Consider the following 19,826-nt stretch of genomic DNA (forward strand, 5'->3'; position numbering starts at 1 on the left):
ATACAGCACACTCCTTTGAAGTGTCACAGGCTGCAGGCAATCAGATTGCTGCACATGGGGGGAGGTATCAGAAATTGTTCAGTCAACCACTGTTAGAGATGCTGCAACTGTTCTGGATGACGGGGAAATGGGGAAGCCGTTGCACCAGTACAACCTTCGACTCAGTGCCGCATGGGGCAGCATCGGTTACAGGCACAGTAGCAACAGACTGCGCCACTGCAGTGGCCGCGTGCCACCTTCCATCTTGCTTGCACTACTTCATCTGACACAAGTGTGCTGCGTGCCCTAAGAATTGGGCGCTTTGCAACAAGTGTCGAAAGAAAGGCCACACTGCATCGGCGTGTAGCTCCTCTTCAAATTCGCTGGACACAGTAGTACCAATGGACAGGAATTTTATCTCTACAATGACTGTTTTCCCAAACAAATTGTTTATTGACTTGGGTGTGTTAAATAAACTGCTAAAAGCACAAGTGGGCACAGGAGTTAGAGTGACTTTAGTAAATGCACAAAAGTACGTGGACTTGGGTTCCCCTCCCCTCACACCGGTTTCATGGAAGATTCCAATCTTAGATCAGTTTTCTGCTCCTTCCTCTTACAAATCTGCTGTTTGCCCTCTCACCTTTCTTGTTGCGGATCATTCTCATACTGCAGACTTTTTCAAGTTAGATATGTTTAATGCTTTCGGTTTCTCCATTGTCAACGACATAAATTTAGTGTCAGATCAAGTTCTGTATCAGCAACAGGAGTCCCTCAGCTCTGACTTTCGTCTCCGTTTTCCCACAGGATAGATTGTGCTACTAGTTTTCTGGCCCACACTACCGTGAAAGAGTCCCCCCCCCCCCCCTCCCTCTCTCTCTCTCTCTCTCTCTCTCTCTCTCTCTCTCTCTCTCTCTCTCTCTATCCAGGAGTGACAGACACCTGTTGCATTGAACGACTCTGTAGTTGGCCCACAGATTCCATGGATTATCACCGCTTGCACTCACTGTATTCAGGAACAGGTGAGCCGCAGACAACTTTTTCCCCCTGGACAACACCGCAGCATCCATTGGAGCATCTACATGTCAATTTTGTTAGGTCCTTCCTAAATCGGTAGTGGACGCCTATTCCAAGTTTCCCTATGTATCCACATCCACTGCGACCACTATTTTGGCCCTGTCTAAGATTTTTGCAACTGAGGGACTGCCATATGCCATGGTTACCGACAATGGGCCCAGTCTGTTTCTCAAGAATTTGCGACTTTCTGTAAGGCTAGGGGTGTTCACAATCTCAGAGCTCCCCCATTTCCTCCTCAATCTAATGGTGAGGCCAAATACGTGGTTTGGACATTTAAAACTCAGATGAGGAAGTATGTGCCTGGCACGTGCCTTGAGCTGCTTTAGACCTTTTTTGAGCTCGTAGAATTTCACTCCGGTAGAGACAAGAACCCAACAGAGCTGCTACAGGGACAGCAACCACAGACGCTTCTTCACCTGCTGCATCTGAAGCCATGTTCATTGGTGTTATTGGCTTCATAACACCACAGAGGGGGTTGCTGCCTGGCAGACTGCATCTGGGGTTTCTGCCTCCGCACCATTCCTAAACTGCTGTCGTTGGTGCAGCCCCCGCTGCACCTGAAGCTGCAGCCGCCACTGCCACCACCTCCATAACTGGAGCTTGTGAAGTTGTTATCTCTGACACCCCCACTGACACCTCTGGTGCTGACCGCAGACCTCGACGAGGACATCACTATGGAGACCTTTCCCCGGTCCTGCCCCATGGCCTCTCACAAGTGGGGAGACGGTGCGCCAACCTGCCTCCCCATCACTTCCGCCCCTACTCACCTTCACCTGCCTGCCACATGCTACAGCAGTTGCTGTTTTTGGAAGTCATCACCGTCACTGGTGTGTTCCATGACTCGTAATCTCAGTGCTTTGTGCAATCAGTTTCCTCCAACCCCCCCCCCCCCCCCCCCCTCCCATCGTACTGGTGCATTTTTCTGTCTATTTTTTTTTATTTTTTTTATTTTAAATGTTTGTATCTATGTATGTGGTTTTGTCACCCCCTAGAAGGGAGGAGTAATGTATCTTCACTGATGACACATTTTGTTCACAAGCTGGCTTACCAGAGCCATGTGGGTCGGCCTCTTGGTGCGCTCTAGAGAGCCACCAAAGCAACAGCATTATTTAAGCAATCTCAAATACCAGGTTTTCCAGTTAAAAATACACTTTTTCCTGGGTGAAAACACACATTTTCCTTCGTTAGAATATACTTTCTTCATATTAAGTGACTATATACTTTCCCATCAATCCTTTGAATGGTAAAGATTTTATTGACTGGCGAAGAACCACGCTGTACTTCAGGGAATAAAACCCAGGAAAATTATATTTATAATAATAATTGCATTTTGAAAATATTGTCAATGCACAGTTAACATGTACGCTGCATATTTTCATATTATGAAAGTATAAATACAAATTCCACAAAAAACAGCACAATAGTTTCCAAAATGTTGAAACTGAGATTGCGATGCACTTTCATCAGCCAATCATGTGATCTCGCCAATCAATGACAGCAAATATTCAGAGGATAGACCACGTGATGTAATCACCTAATAGCAACATCACTGTTCAATAGGTTGAATGCACAAATAGGAAAAGTGCATGGTTTAAATTGATATGTATATAATACAGCTAAAAGAAAAGCTAAGCTTTCAGATATAATATTGGTCTTTATTTACATGTGTTACCCTGTAAGACATGCATATAAAGACCAATACTATATCTGAAAGCTTACCCTTTAAGAAGCTTTCAAAATGAGGTGCTACAGAAGAATGCTGAAGATTAGATGGGTAGATCACATAACTAATGAGGAGGTATTGAATAGAAGATTCAGAAGGATGTAGGTTGCAGTAGGTACTGAGAGATGAAGAACCTTGCACAGGATAGTACCATGGAGTGCTGCGTCAAACCAGTCTCTGGACTGAAGACCACAACAACAACAACAGCAACAACAACAACCCTTTAAGATGTATCAAACACAAATGTGCCAGAAAAATTTTAAATAATGACATAAATGTCTGGTTTCCGGACCCAAAATTTTCTAACTGACTCGTCCTCAAAGAGTTAGATTATGAATGAGAGTCAAGAGCTCTGTGATTTAAGAAATTCATCGCACATTCTCACACATAATACAATTCATCTTGCGTAAAAGGAAATTTACTTTGAAAGTAATGCTTCTCAAACTGCCAGTCGCAATATTTTCCAATGAACAGTTAGAAATAGGTTCATCTGTGAGAGAGACCTTCAAAAAACAGGCATTACTGCACATTTGCAGCAATGATGACGCAGGAAGTCCGTGCTCAGTGATTGCTCTGCTCGTACACCTTTCGTCACATTTCTCTTTGGAATTTTCATGTCTATTGGGGCATTGTGTGACCATTTGCAGCATTGCAGCATATTGTTCGAAGGGGACATACGGAGGTATTGTACATCATTCTAGCCAAATAAGGAATGCAAAATAAGAAAGCAGTCCTTGGCACAACATTAATTTCAAAACTAGACTTTACAACTCAAAGTACCCTGATACGTTGCAAAATGGTGGCTTTAGCATGGATTTTTTTTACTCATACTCTGCTATGTTGTTTTAGCATTTCCAAACAGGTTTACATCCACACAATATTGCAATAAGGGGAAAAACACACACACACACACACACACACACACACACACACACACACACACACACACAAATTTCTTGCTTGTTTGTGTGCAAAAGAACTAAGAACAATAACCTTTTTATGACTTTTCTGAACCGTATAAACAATGAACACATTTATTTGTGAAGTCAAGAAACTGTATAATTGGTAGTTTCTATTCTACTCCAGGAGTAAATATAATGCCTTGTGTGGAGTTTCAATGATAAAACACAGTGTGCTGCCAGTCTACAATTTACTGAAGAACTGTGTTCCGTAAAGACATAAACAAAACAAATTAACATCAAAGTTAGAGGAGACACCAGACTAGTGTTGAAACATGTCCTGTCATCAAAAAACATTGTTTTCATAGGGAGTAGATATGTAAAATTCTGTAAAGTTTTTCAGAGGTGTTTTCTGGAAACCAATTTTCTTGGAATATCAATATTGTATTATATCCTGTTTGATTCTTTATTATGGCATTATGCCACAAGATGAAAATGTGCACCTGAAATTCGACAAACAGTTGAAACTAGACAATGATTAATTAGACTGCCTCTGCGGTGAAGATTAATAAAAGGCAAATTTCTTTAGCAAGCCAACAAGAATAACTTCACTGTCCTGCAAAGTGATTAATGCTTGATTCCCAATAACATGGAAATAAAATAAAATCAGAAAACTGAAACTAGTACATATTTTTGTCTTCCATAATTAAATTATGTGAATGTATTTTAATTCACTTAATAGCTCCCAGCCACAGAAATGTGTTTGGGTTTCATTTGTTTTCACGTAGCATATGGCTGTTTGAAGCTAGTACTTATACAACTAACAGCCACACTTCAAAATAGGAGAAGGCACTGCCTTACGCAACTTCAGGTCTGCCCACTTGAGCCCACTGGCAACTGCTTGAACAAACCTAAAAACAGTTATGACATCATGCTCAATGAAATTACTTTGTTGTTACAAAGTATTGCATAGTCTTTGTCCTTTAGGACATCTCTTAATGCTATATAGGTACAAACATGTGGGCTTCCTATGTCATCGTAGCTGTGCACGTGCCATAACACCATTTTCTGGCGCTCTCTTAGAACTGCTGAAACAAATTCTAACAGGTAGCGGAAAAATACTGTGGATGGTGGTTAAAAAGTGTTACTTTCAAAATGTATTTCATTTTACATAAGATGAATTATGTTACATGTGCAAATGTGCTTTGAATTTCTTAAATCACGGAGCGTTGGATTCTCATTTAAAGCTTAACACTGTGACGGCCAACCACTTAGCAAAATTTGTGCCTAGACGTTTGTGTATTATTTCAAATTTATTGGTACATTTGTGTGATGTATATTAAAGTATAACATGTGCAAAAAAGACCAATATTATATGTGAAAGCTTTTCTTGTAGCTACAACATGTGTATTAATTCAAACCAATAACTTTTCATATTTATGTGTTCGCACTACTGAATAGCAGTGATGTTGGTTACTATTGGCTGATTACGTCACGTGTCATTTACTCTGAAGATCTACTATCATCGGCTGGCGAGATCATGTGACATCGGCTATGACTGGCTTACTAAAGCGCATCACAGTCTCAATTTCAATGCTTTGGAAACTAAGGTGCTGCGTTTGGTGGAATTCAAATATATACTTTCGTGATACAAAAATATGCAGTGTACATGCTGCTGCACATGAAACATCTTTCCAAAATAGGTCTTTTTTTTATTGGGAGGAGGGGAGTGTTCTTTCTCTGAAGTGCCAGGAAGTTCTATGCCGGTGTATAAAACCTTAACCATTCAAAGGGTTTCTAAATTTTATGGTTCTGAGAGAAAGTATTCTGTCACCTAACACGGAAAAAGTGTATTTTCACCTGGATAAAAGTGTATTTTTAACCGGGACATCAGGGAAAAATCTGGGATTTTTTTCCTTGTCCATGTATACACCCTGACATTTCACACGTAACATATCATCTTGTGTAAAAGGAAATTTGCTTTTGAAGTAACGCTTTTCAAACCACCATTCATAATATTTTCCCACAACCTGTTAGAAATAGATTCATTTCAGCAGAGCACCATAAAATAGGTGTTACTGTGCATGGGTAGCTACAATGACAATATGCAAGGAAAACAATCAATTTTTGACATAATAATTTAATTGGATGGATAAAAAAATCTACTCACCAAGTGGTGGCAGAACACACACACACAAAAGACAGTTGTAATTAGGCAAGCTTTTGGAGCCGGTTGCTCCTGTTTCAGGCAGAAGGGCTGATGGGGAAGGAAGAGGAGTGAAGGAAAAGGACTGGAGACGTTTAGAAAAGGAGTAGATTTCGGGAAAGTCACCCAGAACCGTGTGTCAGGGGAGACTTGCTGCATGGGATGAAAAGGAAAGACTGATTGTTGGGGACTGCATTGGACGAGATTTGGAAACCTAACAGCTTACAGGTGGAAGACAGGGTAATATGCAAGACATTGATTACTGCTTAAACATCATGCAATAGTTCATACGAGTGAAAAGCTAAGTGCACTGTACGTACAGAGGTAGGAGGGGAGCAGTGAAAAACAGATGAGTAGGACGATAAAAGATGTAGAAAACTAAAATAGAGTGAAGAAAGAGTAATTACAGAGAAGAAAAGCTGGGACAGAAGAAATCAACATAAATTAAGGCCAGGTGGGTGGCGAGAACCTAGGACTAGAGGTGGGTCGCTCGCAACCGAATGGGTCCAAAGGAACGGTTCACCAAGATGAACGGAATGAGCAAGGAATGAGTTTTAAGGAACAGTTTTTCATAGTTCACTTCGGTCGCGGCTTTCTACTTTTAGTTCCTAAGAATGGGAAACAGTCGGTCTCGTTCCCGCAACGGCACGTCGGCCAGTCTTGTTCCAGCCTCAGTCCTGTTCCTGTCTGTCTCAGTCTCTGTTGGCCGAAATCATCCTTGTTTACGTAGCCACTCACAGTTCCACTGCCGACGGCTCCAAGTTCATTCAGTATCGAGTTGTTGTTCGTTTCGTCCATTGCACATGCCTACTCTGTGCATACGCGAATCTGGCAGCTTGGGTGCGCCAGAATAATTTTTCCGGGTAGCATCTGGCTGCTTGTTACTACTGCTGATACAGCTACCAGCTACACACTAGTAGCCAAAAGTGACAATAGGTACTGCTCATACGCAACTCAACCGTGCAAGCATGTGAGCCTGCTGGCAACTGCTCAAATGAACTTAATGTAAACAGTTGTGACATCATGCTCATTCTCAGCGGTTTATTGTTGTGAAGTATTCCATAGTATTCATCCTAAACCCTTTGACACATTTTGCTGTTTATCAGTTCATACCAGTCAAAAGTATAAAGATTTAATTGAAGACTAAAAAAATCAAGAATTCCAGAATTCTAAAAAAAATTCTGGGTTTTCCCTGTTTTTTCCCAAATGACAAAATTCCCTTATTTCCCAGATGTGCTGGAATGTATATACCCTGATGGAACAATAAAATGGTCAACTAGTACTCTCAATAACACTTTCAATGCGAAAGATTCCTCACCTGGCAATTCGTACATAGTGTGTCAATAATGCACAAGTCAGAGCAGATCTGTTGTGACGGTTTGCAAGATTATTTGCTGTGAAAACTATGGACTTTTACGTCTGGACCATGTTAAATGTTGTGTGTACAGCACCCCTACAAACACAATTGAAGAACTGGAGCAGAGAATTCTTGATGACAGTTTAGAAATCATCCACAGTTATTTGAAGAAATTCAAACCTCAATATGGGGATGAGTACAGAACTGCAAGGCCAACACTTTGAACTTATACAGTAATCATAACATGTCACAATAGGAGGGATAGTCATAAAGTTATAAGTATCATCTCGAAAAAATACAATATGTAATAAATTTTTGCATATTTGCAGGCACTCCTGCCAGTGTGCTACACACTGAAATCCCCACCGCTGAAGTACTGTAGGTGGGCACCAGATGAGCCAAAACAAAGATATGTAGCCAATTGGTAAAGTGGGGTATTGGGCAGCAATTCGTTTCCAGCAGCATCAGAAATGCTGCCCCTGGGTCAGGCCAAAAAAAACAACTTCTCTACCCATTGGAGTCAGCCTGACAAGGCTGCAACATTTCTGCTGCTGCTGGAAATAAATTACTGTCCAATACCGCACTATATTAATTGCTATGCATCTTTGTTTTGGCCTTTCTGGTGGCCTCCTACAATTCATTGGTGGAGGGGAGTGTGTACCACGACTGCAGGCACGTATCAGCAAACAAACAGAAATTAAACCTCTGACTGCTGTAGATGAGTTAACTCGTCACATTCTGCTACTCCCCAGGTGCAGGTATTGAGGACGTGTTTAAGTGCAGCCCCTGTGCTTACACATCCTGTTCCGCTGACTCCCACCGATATGGGCACGTTACTTCCGTATCTCAGTGAATATAAAAGTTTTGAGTATTATTGTATGACATATGTGACTCTTTGTGTGCTATCATTTGCAATAAACCTCGTTTTGATATCTTGAACCGATTATGAAATGTGACAATTGTTCTGACCATACTATTCATGATGCACAGGGGTGGAAATGTGCACATTGTGCACAACCATCCACCCAATATAAAACCGACAACTCGAGAACAAAGTGAGGTGATATCCAGCTCTCGGTTTTGACACATTTGTCGCTCAGTGCAATTTGGTTGAGTTTCACCTGAGTCCCAAATCCGACTGTCAGATTGCAGAATCTAAACGGAACGATGAGAGGAAATGACGACATTGTCACTCGAGTATGTCCGTGCGTTGCCAGTGATCTAATGCCACAGAGCCTTCAATTCATTACAAAGAATGAAGTTTTTAGTTCCAAAAATGGGAAAGTGACAAGCACTTCAGCAAAAGGACCGCCTGTGATCTCACTGCAGCTATCCTAGATCTGTCATAGAGTCAAAAAGTGTACTGTGTTTGAGACTCATGTTAGTGACTTCTGTATCCTCAAAATATTCCTTGGACGATGTGAAAGAATAACTGACAGTGAGAACAGTAGTAATGATGAAGTCGTGCATTTTAGACAAGAAGTGATAAATAAAAGTCCATTGAGTTCAGATCCCGATACGGAGGAATCATATGTGAGTGAAGATCTTGATCATATATTGGAAGAGCTCGCTGCAGACGAAGAAGAGGAATTGAGCTCTGTTGATGATTCATTGCACAATATCCAGTCGAATAAATTCGCTAACAAGAAACACCCATTTCCGTTCATTGGAAAATGTAGGCTTGTGATGGATTTGCTTTCTGATAATAACGCATGTGAAGCACTTTTGTTATTCTTAGACAACAAAGGGATGAGGTCTTTATTCACAGAGACTAACCGATATGCAGGGCAAAAACTGCATCAACACGAAATGACTGAACATGGTTGACTGAATAAATGGAAACCCACCACATATGAAGAAATTACAAATTTCATTGGGCTCATGATTTGGGTGGGTCTAGTACAGACATTACTTGTTAGATGTTGGTCAACAAACCTTATTTACAACTTTCCATTTCTGCACAGAAATCGTCTTGAATTACTGTTAGTGAAATCGCATTTCACAAACAACAAAAAGACAGATGAGAGTAGCAGACTTGGAAAAGTTTTACTCCTCCTAAACATACTGACAGACAACTATCAAAAAGTCTTTTCACCACGTGAGTATGTTTAGGAGGTTCCTTGGAGGGGCGACAATACACACCAACAAAATCACATACAAGTATAGTATAAAAATTTTCAAATTGTGTTCCACTGAATGGTATACATCATCAGCAAAAGTATATTCTGGATGAGATACCAGCAGAAGAAAGCAAATTGGCATAGACGAAAATGTCTGTATTGAAATTGCAGCTAAATTGCTAAATGAAGGACGAACTCTGTTTGTCAAGAACTTTTACACAAGCTATGAAGTAGCAATTGAATGTCTAAAATTCAAAACACATGTCACTAGTACTGTACAGTATAACAAAAAATTTACGCCACGTTTTGTAATGTCGTACCCACTGAACAGAGGTGAAATGATAGCAAGTGAAGATGACAGCAGTGTGTGATGAAAATGAAGGGATGTTTGCAATGTTACGATGCAATCGACAAACATGTGTCTATTATGATATCAAGCTTGAATTTTATGCATCATGGTCATCCTCCAAAACAAAAAACTTTGGCGATTCTAGCTTATAATATTGGCAAAACTGGCATCAGCAGAAGTGACCAGATGGTGTCATATCCCACAATGATACAGAAGGACATTAAGTGGTGGAAATTAGCACTACATTTGCTTTTCGGAACTCGTATACTACACTACTGGCCATTAAAATTGTTACACCACAAAGATGACGTGCTACAGACGCGAAATTTAACCGACAGGAAGAAGATGCTGTGATATGCAAATGATTAGCTTTTCAGAGCATTCACACATACACAAACAACAGCTGACCGGTGTTGCCTGGTGAAACGTTGTTGTGATGCCTCGTGTAATGAGGAGAAATGGGTACCATCACGTTTCCAACTTTGATAAAAGTCGGATTGTAGCCTATCGCTATTGCGGTTTATCGTATCGCGACATTGCTGATCGCGTTGGTCGAGATCCAATGACTGTTAGCAGAATATGTAATCGGTGGTTTCAGGAGGGTAATACGAAACGCCGTCCTGGGTCCCAACGGCCTCGTATAACTAGCAGTCGAGATGACAGGCATCTTATCCGCATGGCTGTAATGGATCGTACAGCCATGTCTCGATCCCTGAGTCAACAGATTAGAACGTTTGCAAGACAATAACCATCTGCACGAACAGTTCGACGAGGTTTTCAGCAGCATGGACTATCAGCTCGGAGACCATGGCTGCGGTTACCCTTGACGCTGCATCACAGACAGGAGCACCTGCAATGGTGTACTCAACGACAAACCTGGGTGCACGAATGGCAAAATGTCATTTTTTGGATGAATCCAGGTTCTGTTTACAGCATCATGATGGTCACATCCATGTTTGGCAACAACATGGTGAACACACATTGGAAGCGTGTATTTGGCATCGCCATACTGGCGTATCACCCGGCGTGATAGTATGGGGTGCCATTGGTTACACGTCCTGGTCACCTCTTGTTCATATTGATGGCACTTTGAACAGTGGACGTTACATTTCAGACGTGTTACGATCTGTAACTCTACCCTTCATTCGATCCCTGCGAAATCCTACATTTCAGCAGGACAATGCACTACCGTATGTTGCAGGTCCTGTACGGGCCTTTCTGGATACAGAAAATGTTCGACTGCTGCCCTGGCCAGCACATTCTTCAGATCTCTCACCAACTGAAAATGTCTGGTCAATGGTGGCTGAGCAACTGGCTCGTCACAATACGCCAGTCACTACCCTTGATGGACTGTGGTATCGTGTTGAAGCTGCATGGGCAGCTGTACCTGTACACACCATCCAAGCTCTGTTTGACTCAATGCCCAGGCGTATCAAGGCCGTTATTACGGATAAAGGTGGTTGTTCTGGATACTGATTCCTCAGGATCTATGCACCCAAATTGCGTGAAAATGTAATCACATGTCAGTTCTAGTATAATATATTTGTCCTATGTATAGCTGTTTATCAGCTGCACCTCTTCTTGGTGTAGCAATTTTAATGGCCAGTAGTGTAAATGGACACTTCGTGTATGAGGGGGCCACAAATACATAAATAGAAATAAAAAAAATTCATGAACACCTCATTACCAAACTGTTGTCTGCTGAGATGCTATGCATGACAGTAATACACATAAAACAAGGGAACTGTCCTATAGTTTAGCGATTTGTAAGAATCAGCAGGGGAAGCCTATGCAAAGGATGTGCAACCTATGTTATAAGAAGAAGATACAAAATACCAAATGCCGAGGAGCAAAGAAAATGTAGAAAACTATGACCTATTGTCCCAATCGTTCAAAATCACCTCAGATGTATTTAACAATATTTGAAGGAAAGTTGCTACTCATCATATAGCGGAGATGCTGAGTCGCGCGCGCGCGCACAACTGCAGTCTCAGGCAACTGAAACTACACTGCCTCCTGGATTTTCCACTGTCAGATGTATTTAACAGGTTTTAAAGAACGCCATGTGACATAGTATAATGTAATACATTAACTTAGATGTAAATAAATAAAATGTAAAGTATTATGTGTATATTGTTTTTATGTGTATTTACATTTCACACACATTAATATACAAGCTAAAATCAAGCACACACAGAGTTCATGCAATGCATTTTTACCTGCAGAAATTCTTTAAAATTTCATGCAATGGTTTACTTTATTTGACCTAGCACAGTAACTACGACAAACAACGAAAAGAAATTTAGCCTTTTGTTGAGAGAAGGTATCAGGTTGTAAGACGCGCAAAAATCTTAATTTTTCCACTGAATAATTCTTTAAAATTGGGGGTTACATATTTCATAATGACCATAACATCGTCTCTCGGAACAGGCAGCAGCATTAGTGAGTGATATGGCAACGACAAAGCCAATGTAGGGAGCACATTTGTAGCAGTCAAAGGGTTAGTTATGTTAAAATTATTATTCTTAAGTGGTAATTAAAACTTTACAACTAGCTCTCATACTACTTGTTTATTAAAAGCAACTATACTTCTACCAAAATTCGTATAACTTTGGTTAAGCAAGTCTATCTTCCCAGCTAAGATGAGTTTTAACAAAATGAAATCAGTGGGCGCTGGTAACAGCGAATTAAAAATTATGTCACTAACAGTTTATATGCAGAGCCAAGTTTATTCACACATTTTTGCTTATACTCATAGTGGTTGTGCTTTCAACTGTGCCAGTTTGAAACACTAATTCATACACACAATGTATAGAAGATTTCCAGTGTGTTTGGTGCATCAGTTCCAATAATGAAGTAGATAGCATGATACATTACCTGTGGCAAGAAATTATCAATAAAGAGTAATAACAGATGAACTCAAAAACACTGTACAACAGGGGTTCAGGTGTTGAATAAAGGTTAAATCTACAAGGCAAAAAAAGAGGTCTCATAATTAGGAGACAAAAAATGCCCGAAACAATTTAAACTGAGGCTGAGAAGGAAGAAGGGGGCAAGTGCAGGACCATTCTATTTAGAGACCAATTGCAGGAAGTACAAAGTGCACTATTAAAGAAAATTAGAAACCTGTACAAATAAGATGCTGGAAAACATATTAAATGTTTCAAAAAACTACATTTTATCTGTTGTACTCACTTCTTTAGGTTTAACAGGTTTCTCCTTCTTCCCCTTTTGTGTTTTTGCTGCTTCCTTTTGAGCCTAGGACAAATAAGTGAATGTATTTTAGAATGCTACCAGTAGCTACACACTCTCTCCTTCCGTACGATGTACACAAATAAGGCAACATTTAAGGCAAAGCACACCACACTATACATAGCAAAATATAGAAGCCCCTATTCACTGTAAACCAAACAATGGTATCTCACCTTTGGAGGTTTCGGTGGCCGACTTTCACCTGGTAGACCTACGGGTCCTCGTTGTCTCCTAAACCTGACAATGATGCTTCTCGAATCGAGAACAAGATTGTGTGTGCTTTTGTAGGCTTCTATGGCCTCGTCAACTGTGTTGTACCTAATAAATGCATACCTGAACACACAAACATATTGATCAGAAAAGCTGCTAAAGCTACAAATTCTCTGAAATTACACATAGAAGAAAAGTATCACATTGAAGAAATACACCAAACAGTAATATGCTGATGAACATATTTTGTTTTCTTAATATGAGACTAAGCACGCTTCACCCCAATCCCACTAAATTTCAGACAGATTTTACCTGAATAAAGATGGAAATAAGATTTACAATCTCTATACAAATCATAAAGTGGAAGCTGTCCCTGACCTAAATGTTGGTTTGAAAACTCTATTACTTTACTATACTTGGTTCTATTGAGGGTGGTATACCACTGCCATATTCTTACCTTTAAACTCACTCACCAGCCAGTTCTAATCGGGCCTACAGTTTAATGCGGTTTCTGAGCCATTGTGCAATTCGGCATTTTTCACATTAACAAATCATTGCCAGAGCTCTTCCACAAACTCTACCAGTACCTCTTGCTGGAATATCAAGTATCTAGGATCTGTCATATGGTACGGAAGACTGTAGGGGCGAATAAGACGACCGTCAATGATACCGGCCCATACACTGATACTAATCCCTTGCTGATAACCATGTGAATCTCTGGCATTACAATTCTTGTCGTCCCAAATGTGGCTGTTTTGGCAATTCAAAACGGCCTCCCTGGTGAAGTGAGCTTGATCCATAAAAGAATGTACTGTGAAAAGTCGGTTATGTAGAAACTGTGTCCTGAAATTGACGTGTCACAGTGGAGAATATGCCAGAGTTAATGGTTGCACATTCTGTTAGATCGGAATTGGAATGCCAGTCATGCATAAGACACCAGATGCTTGCACAGGGCATGTCCATGGCACAGGAAATGTTTCTAGTACTCGTCATCGTTGTCTTCAATGTGACGGAGGATGTTGCTTCAATGCCAAGAGTGCAGCAGATCCGTGGAGCACCACAGTCGATTCTCCCAGTTGCGAACGTACCAGTTTCACCCAGCTGGTGTTGTAGTTGAACAAATGTGGTATATGATGCACTGCAGTGACTCAGAAAACATACTTCTGCTGTACAGCCCTACCAATATACCCAGCTTCATTGTAAACTATCAGCACCTCTTTGTACTCTTCACATATGCATTCCATCATCTCATACTGTCTCAGTCATCCTTGCTGCTCAATGATGGACTGACAAAGGAGCAGAATGCTGACACATTGATTGTAAGCACATGGTACGTTACGTCAGGTGACGCGATGGTCCTCTTCTCAGTCTGTGTGCATACCATGAAGCAACAGATTTGAAAGTGATCTCACCTTTAAATTTATTTTATAAACAAATGGTACATTTCTGGGCGAGGGTTCCTTATCAAAGCTTTACCTACTAAGTCCCCTCTACAATCCCTAGAAGTCCATAATAGGAATTAGGAAACACCCTGTATATGTGAATGTTCCTTTTAAGTAGCTCTAAGGAAAGACACCGTCTGAAAACTTAGTGACATTCTGAATTTTGGATAGCTCAGTTAGTAGAGCACTTGCCTGCAAAAGGTAGAGGCCCCAGGTTCAATTCTCGGTCCGGAATACAGTTCCAATCTGTCAGGAAGTTTCACTTTAAGTTGTTTTTACGGACTTCTCAAATATTTGATACCTTTGCTATATGTCGATTGGTTACCTTTACTCCTGCCATTAGTTATGTGTGTAGTGATCTTTTTTCAATACTGCTGATTAGTCATTATCTTGACGTGTATGCACATGAGATAACATTTACAGTTTATTTTATTTTTTATGGGGGTTGAGGGAAGACTTCAGTGGTGATGCATAATCTAAACAACCCTTTCTTTGTAACAATGTGACTGTAATCTATACAATCCAGTTACTGTGAAGTGTATGATGGAGATTATATCAGTACTCCATGTATGAGGTGTGTTCAAAAAGTAAGGTGACTTTTTATTTTTAGGAAAAAATATTTATTTAGTCATCAATATTCATGTTGTCTCCTTCAAAGTAATCCCCCTAAGATACAATACACTTGTGCCAACACTTCTTCCAAGCCTCTAAGCACTTTTTGGTACAGTCTTGAGTACTTCCAGCAACACAGTTTTTATTTCCTTAATCACTAAAAATCTTTGTCCTTTCATAGGTCTCTTCAGTTTTGTGAACAGGAAAAAGTCGCAGGTGGCCAAATCCAGTGAATATGGTGGATGAGGCATGATTGTCGTGTTGTTTTTGGTCAAAAAGTCTCTCACAGGCAATGGCGAATGAGCAAGTGCATTGTCGTGATGCAAAAGTCATGAATTGTTTTTCCATTCCGATATGCCAACATCCTCAGCAACTTCTCTTATGGTAATTCGACAATTTTCCAAAACAATTTTTTTCACAGCTTCGACGTTATTATCTGTTGTTGATGTGCTGGGGTGCCCAGAGCGAGTTTCATCATTGGCATCTTCTCGACCATCTTGGAAGAGCTTGTACCATTTGTAAACTTTTTTTTTTTTTACTTAGAGCACACTCACCATATGCAACTGTCAACATTTCAAGTGTTTTAGAGCACTTGATTCCATTTTTCTTACAAAATTTGATGCAAATTATTTGCTCATTTTTATAATAATCGAAAATCACCGAGCACACTAAAACACATCTAATCTTTCCATATGTCAAAAACAAATGAAATATGCTGTGCACTTGAAACTGTGAACATATGTTCAAGACTTGTACCAACATAAAAAAAATTCGATAATTGAACATACACTGCCCGCGCAATTTGAAAAGTCACCTTACTTTTTTAATATGCCTCATAAATAACTATAAAATGCTTTAAAATTTTTCTTTGAACACTAATTACTACAGTCAACATTTGACTTTGTATGAAGCTACTGAACACGTAACTTCTTTCGAATGTAGCCAACAAACGTTCAAAAGTTTTGCAATCACCACATTAACAATAAACTCGTCAACTTTTGTAGTGGTATACAACTGGCTAAATACTAAAGAAAGATTTACAGTATACAATTTATTTTATTTTGCAGGCAATATAGTCTGCGTTAGGTACCCAATTATGTATTCTGCTGAGAAAGGACAGATGTGAGGAAAAGAGGGTAATTTCACTCTGCATAAATTTCTTCTTTAATGATTATAAATTAAATACTATGATCTAATGGGGTATTTGAGAGAAAACAATTAACTATACAGTAATTATTCTAATCCTATTCTCATGATTCCTGTGTGAGTGATATGTAGTGAATTATATAATTATATGTAATGAATTATAATATATTCCTAGAGTCATCTTCAACAGTCTTCCAGTTCAGTTCCTTATCTCTCTGACACCCTCCCACAGATCAAACAAACCTGTCACAAACCATGCTGCCCTCTCCATATACATTTAATATCACCTGTTAGTCCTATTTGGTACAAGCCCCACACAACTGAGCAATATTCTTGGATGGGTTGCATGAGTGACTTGTAAGCAATTTTCTTTGAAGACTGATTGCACTTCCCCAGTATTCTACCAATAAGCCAAAGTCTACTACCCACTTTACGCATAACCGCATCTATGTGATCATTCTGTTTTATATCCCTACAACAGTGTGACACCCAGTTTGGCCGATTCCAACTGTGACACACTGATATTATAGTCATAGGATACTACTTTCTTTTTTTCCTTTTTGTGAAGGGCACTATTTTACATTTCTAAACATTTGAAGCAAGATGCCAATCTTTGCACCACTTTGAAATCATACAAAGATCTGACTGAATATTTATGCAGCTTCTTTCAGATAGTACTTCATTGTAGATAACTGTATCATCTGCAAAAAGTCTGAAGTTATCATTAATATTGCCTGCAATGTCATTTATATACAACATGAACAGTAACAGTTCAAACACACTTCCCTGGGGCACACCTGGAGTTACCTCTACATCTGATGATTACTCTCCAACCAAGATACATACCGCGTGAACTTCATCCTCTGTGCAAAGCCAATGTCTATCCTTGAAGCTGTTGGGAATTTCTCCTTGACACTAGCTATATTAACTTTTGTAGGTAAGTTTCCAATATATAACCTGCAACACAAAATATATCACACTTCTAACTGAACTTCTATGAATCTGCTGACAAACATACATGTAATTTTTGTTGTGGCAAGCATAATATCTGACGCACAATGTCAGTTTCAGTGTTATTGAGAAATTTTATTGTTTCAGCTGCGAGATTGTCGTTTCTTTGACATCACTAGAAGCCAGTCAATTCAGCACCTTTGGAAGCAGTGTTGAATAAAATTTGTAGGATGTATGTAATACTGTCCTTACAGTCCTAACAATGGTGAGAAGCAATATGGGGATCTTCCTTTCTAAAATATAACATATATCTATTACAAAAATGGTTACTGACATGGATGACAGGCAAAGAAGATAGCACACTGAAACAGTGGATTCCAGGAATTGCTTACACTTATTATGGCTTCACTATATTACCTCTCATGACTGCAATATGGTCCAAACTTACCCATTACAGAATTGCAGACTCTTCGTTCCATAAAAGTTAACATTTCCATCATTATCCTCAAGTAGGCAAGGCAAAAGTTAACATTTCCATCATTATCCTCAAGTAGGCAAGGCGTTCACTACTATACAACTAAACTGGCCAGTTGGTGGAAAAAGAGTCTCCACCAGTTTCTGCTCAGCACTTACCATGAGAACCAAATTACCCATGTGGTAATGGATTTGCAAAAGTCACTAAAACTTCTAACCTATAAAAGGATGACACACGGAAACACACACTACTTTTTATGTGAATTTGCTAACTTCTACACAAGATATACAAACTTAGCCATTTCAGATGCGCTGCAGTTTATTGCTTCAAATGATCTCCAGCCTTCTATCCAAAACATCTATTCTTTTTTTTAAAAAAAATAACCATTTCCCAAGCATTCTGAAATCCTAGTCTGCCCTAACCTCTCATCCCACTCCTTGTTAGTCATCACCTCCCTTAAACAAATTTTCTCAGCTGAAACCCATACTTCAGAGAAAACCTATGATGTTCTTCCCCATCCCTTACACAATTTTGTACTCAGAAATAACTATTTCATTTTTGAGCGATGGATATACATAAACTGGGGTATAGTCATAAGAACCACTACAGCTGCCATCTGCACTACTGTTACATCAGTCAACTGGATAGGTTTTTCCTGGAATTAAGAGATCTAGATATATTTCATAGTTTTCCTGATTCTCATAAATTAATAACATATTCTCTATCTGCACTCCAACAAATTTTACTGCTGTAGTTCATACTAAATCTGAATGTAAATTGCTAGTAAGTGCCTTGTGGACCTTTTATAAATTTCATGCCACCTTCCGCGACATTAACCTCAATCTCACTGCTGACTAATTCCGAACTGCAGCACATGTCAGAACTACTGACAGCAGCACTTAAACTGTTAGATCTTACCACCATCTATTAGTGGGCAATGGAAGCATGTGCTGTTATTGTTGCAGCCAGCAATCTTGGAGGAAACTGTTGATAATTACATTGTGAGAGACTCAAATAAGCACATAATGTGGTAACAGTCCTATAACATGTGCTGATAGTATGAGTACAGCAATTACTACAAGAATTAAGTACATACGATTTTAACCCTGGGGCACGTGTATCTATGTATAAAGTGTGCCAAGCACAAATAAAATTGTTTTGTGCCATTCTATTGTTGTTTCACAATTGTGAGCCAAGACCTACTCCTTCATTGATGCTTCAGCTAACGCTGTGATAAATAGTGTTATCATATGTCCAAGTGAGCAGCAATAATATAGAATAACAGCAAGCTAAGTGAAAAAAACTTTACGATATGTGTGTGAAAATTCCCCAGATTACAAGCAAGCAGCACAATATCAGAATTAGGCAATTGTCTGCAGTTGGCTGTGATCTGACGCAAATGCGCTGTTTAATGCTTCAACCAGGTGATTACTGTGTGATAACATCTGTCCATGGCAACAGAGTGGTATAATTAAATGTATTTCATTATTATTTAACTAAACAGTGCTTTAGCTCATATTATGTAAGTTTATTTTATCATTGTTCAATTAAACTAAGATTAAACTTTGATTTTGCTCATAAATTTTTACCTCGGTAACATAGAGACCACTATTCTTTAAATGTGTACAAAGTACGCCATGTGCCTACTCCTGTTATGGAAAACGGTGCATCCACTTGAGGGTTAAGGGAGCGTATTAGGTCACATCCTACAAGTTGTATAAGTAGTACTTTGTAAGTGTGTTATAAAAATATGAAACATTAGTGACTCATAGGAGGTACAGGAAAATTTCTGAATAGTCATCTCTGGAGATTTGGTCTCACAATGAATCATGGAAGTGTGGATTACAGTGATACCAAAGAAGTGTGCAGAGTGCAAAAACAGTATGGGGCATTGATATGATCCAGCCTATGTACATACTTATTTCAGCGGGCATAAAGAAAGTAGCAGTAACAATTCAGCAAAACAAAGATCAAGTCTGTCAAGCAACAATGAGATGCGTGATCTGAGGGCGTTATATATTTCTAGCTGGG

The 19,826-nt window shown here is 39.6% G+C and overlaps 1 protein-coding gene across 3 annotated transcripts in view; it reads right to left on the minus strand.

The window, feature by feature from the left end:
* The window catches only part of LOC126418440 (uncharacterized), a 137,741-nt gene that overhangs the window by 26,688 nt on the left and 91,227 nt on the right, over nt 1-19,826 (minus strand). For all 3 annotated transcript variants that reach the window (XM_050085199.1, XM_050085201.1, XM_050085200.1), the window contains exons 6-8: nt 17,216-17,326; nt 13,133-13,292; nt 12,903-12,965 (exon numbers count right to left, since the gene is read on the minus strand). In XM_050085199.1, coding sequence (XP_049941156.1) covers nt 12,903-12,965; nt 13,133-13,292; nt 17,216-17,326 — 334 coding nt within the window. The remainder of the gene's footprint in view (nt 1-12,902; nt 12,966-13,132; nt 13,293-17,215; nt 17,327-19,826) is intronic.

Source organism: Schistocerca serialis, chromosome 9 (assembly GCF_023864345.2).
Source record: "Schistocerca serialis cubense isolate TAMUIC-IGC-003099 chromosome 9, iqSchSeri2.2, whole genome shotgun sequence".
Lineage (NCBI taxonomy): Eukaryota > Metazoa > Arthropoda > Insecta > Orthoptera > Acrididae > Schistocerca > Schistocerca serialis.